The sequence below is a fragment of the Corvus kubaryi genome, unplaced genomic scaffold (assembly GCF_017639235.1).
Source record: "Corvus kubaryi isolate FWS band 111438036 unplaced genomic scaffold, C.kubaryi_AGA036_p1.0 split3-73, whole genome shotgun sequence".
Classification (NCBI taxonomy): domain Eukaryota; kingdom Metazoa; phylum Chordata; class Aves; order Passeriformes; family Corvidae; genus Corvus; species Corvus kubaryi.
The window spans coordinates 38,320,916-38,322,577 of NW_024582091.1; the positions used below are offsets into that span (position 1 = coordinate 38,320,916).

The 1,662-nt window shown below is 52.9% G+C and overlaps 1 protein-coding gene across 1 annotated transcript in view; it reads left to right on the forward strand.

The window, feature by feature from the left end:
* The first annotated feature begins 398 nt into the window (after nt 1-398).
* Nucleotides 399-1,662, forward strand: part of LOC121658992 (atherin-like) — a 10,846-nt gene continuing 9,582 nt past the window's right edge. The window contains exon 1 of the mRNA XM_042016660.1: nt 399-538. Within this exon, the coding sequence (XP_041872594.1) occupies nt 399-538 (140 nt within the window). The remainder of the gene's footprint in view (nt 539-1,662) is intronic.

Consider the following 1,662-nt stretch of genomic DNA (forward strand, 5'->3'; position numbering starts at 1 on the left):
TGGGCACAAGCAAAAGGACTAAAGAGCAAGTTTGGATGGGAGGAAGGAGGCAGTGCTCTAGCTGCTTGCAGAGAAAGCATTTTGTGGTCAATGAACGGTGAAAAGACAAATGATGTGGCACAGACCTTGAATTATGTCACATTTCCCTTCTTGAGAAACTCCCTGGCAAAACCCTGATCGCCCCATGGCACATGCCATTCCCAACTTCTCTGTGTGCCACTGAGCCCCACGGATGGTGCTCCCCTCTCCAAAGCCCAGGAATCCTCTGTGTCTGTGCCCAGGGTACATGACTGAAGGGGAACCCAGGACAGCCCTGCAGCAGTTGGGCTGGCCTCCATTCTCAGCTGCGCCTGCAAAGGCGGAGCTGAAGGCAGGGAGAAAGGCAGATTTGGTGGGGAATGGAGGTGGTGCCAGCTCTTTCCCCACCAGAGACAGAGGCATCAAAGGATGACAGCCAGGAAAGGATGAGAACAGACTCCTTGCTCCCCTGTTGTGGGTGCTGGCTGATGGGTGATCCCGAAGCACTGAGTGGCTATGGGTAAGTTCTGCTACAGGGACTCAGGCACTACTTAAAGCTCAGATCTGTGTTTCCTCTCTCATCTGAAAATGAGGAAGACTAAGCAGACAGGGTGAGATGCTGATCCCAACTCTGATCCACAACACCAGTTTTGTTCTGCTGAACACAAACAATTCCAGTTGGTTCTTCTGTCAGCTAAGGCGAGATGACGAAAAGGCTTTTTCAGTCATTGACTTGATGTGTGTTCGTTTTTTTAGGGAAAAAACAAAAAACTGACCAGCATGTGGCGATCAGGCGATTTGTAGAATGGAATTTTAAGAGAATGGGTTTTTTTCTGAATGAAACAGTGCTTTGGTGGGTGAGGACTGGTTAAAAGGAAATTGTGTACGTACTACAATTTCTTCAGACCATTCCTGATTTTAACCATGAACTCTGTAGAGGATAGGTATGTGCACACGTTTAGAAAAAAAATGTATAGTTATGGTGAAGGACAGTTAATGGATCCGTTTGCTACCCATTTGGCACATTGTGGTTAGTTCATTTTAATGTGTGTGCTATTTCACTGCTGATACCTTTGAAAGCACCAGGTAAGAGTGTGCTTACACACATGCTGGTCCTGATTTTGTGGCATGGGAAAGATGCTTTGTGTATTCTGGGCTAGGAGAGAAACTACTGTTCTTGGCTTTGCTTGCCTAGGCCATGATCTGGCATGAATTAATAATAGGGAACCTGTCCTGCATGACAATAAAAAAAAAAAAAAAAAGGCATCTTGATTTTTTTGTTTCTTCGAAGTTGCCTAAGACATGGGACCTTACATTTCTGCATCAGCTGAAACCTGGACGTCCTTCCCTCAGAAGGCCCAGCCTGGCTGAGGTCCGGAGCCCGGCGCTGAGGGCTGCTGGCCGCCGAGCCGAGCGCCCGGGGCAGGAGGCGGCAGGAGCTCCACGGGGGCGAGGGGCAGCGCGGCCGGGCGGGGGGCGCGGCCCCTGGGCCGGAGCCCCGAAGGTGCCGGCGGGCGGGCGCTCGTCCCGGCCCCGGGAGAACGGCGAGGGGGCCGAAGCGCTGAGTCAGCGCCGCGGTGCCGCCGCGCAGGGCCGGGGGCCGGGAGGCGCCCCCGCCCCGGCGGTGCCCGGGAGGGGCGGGGA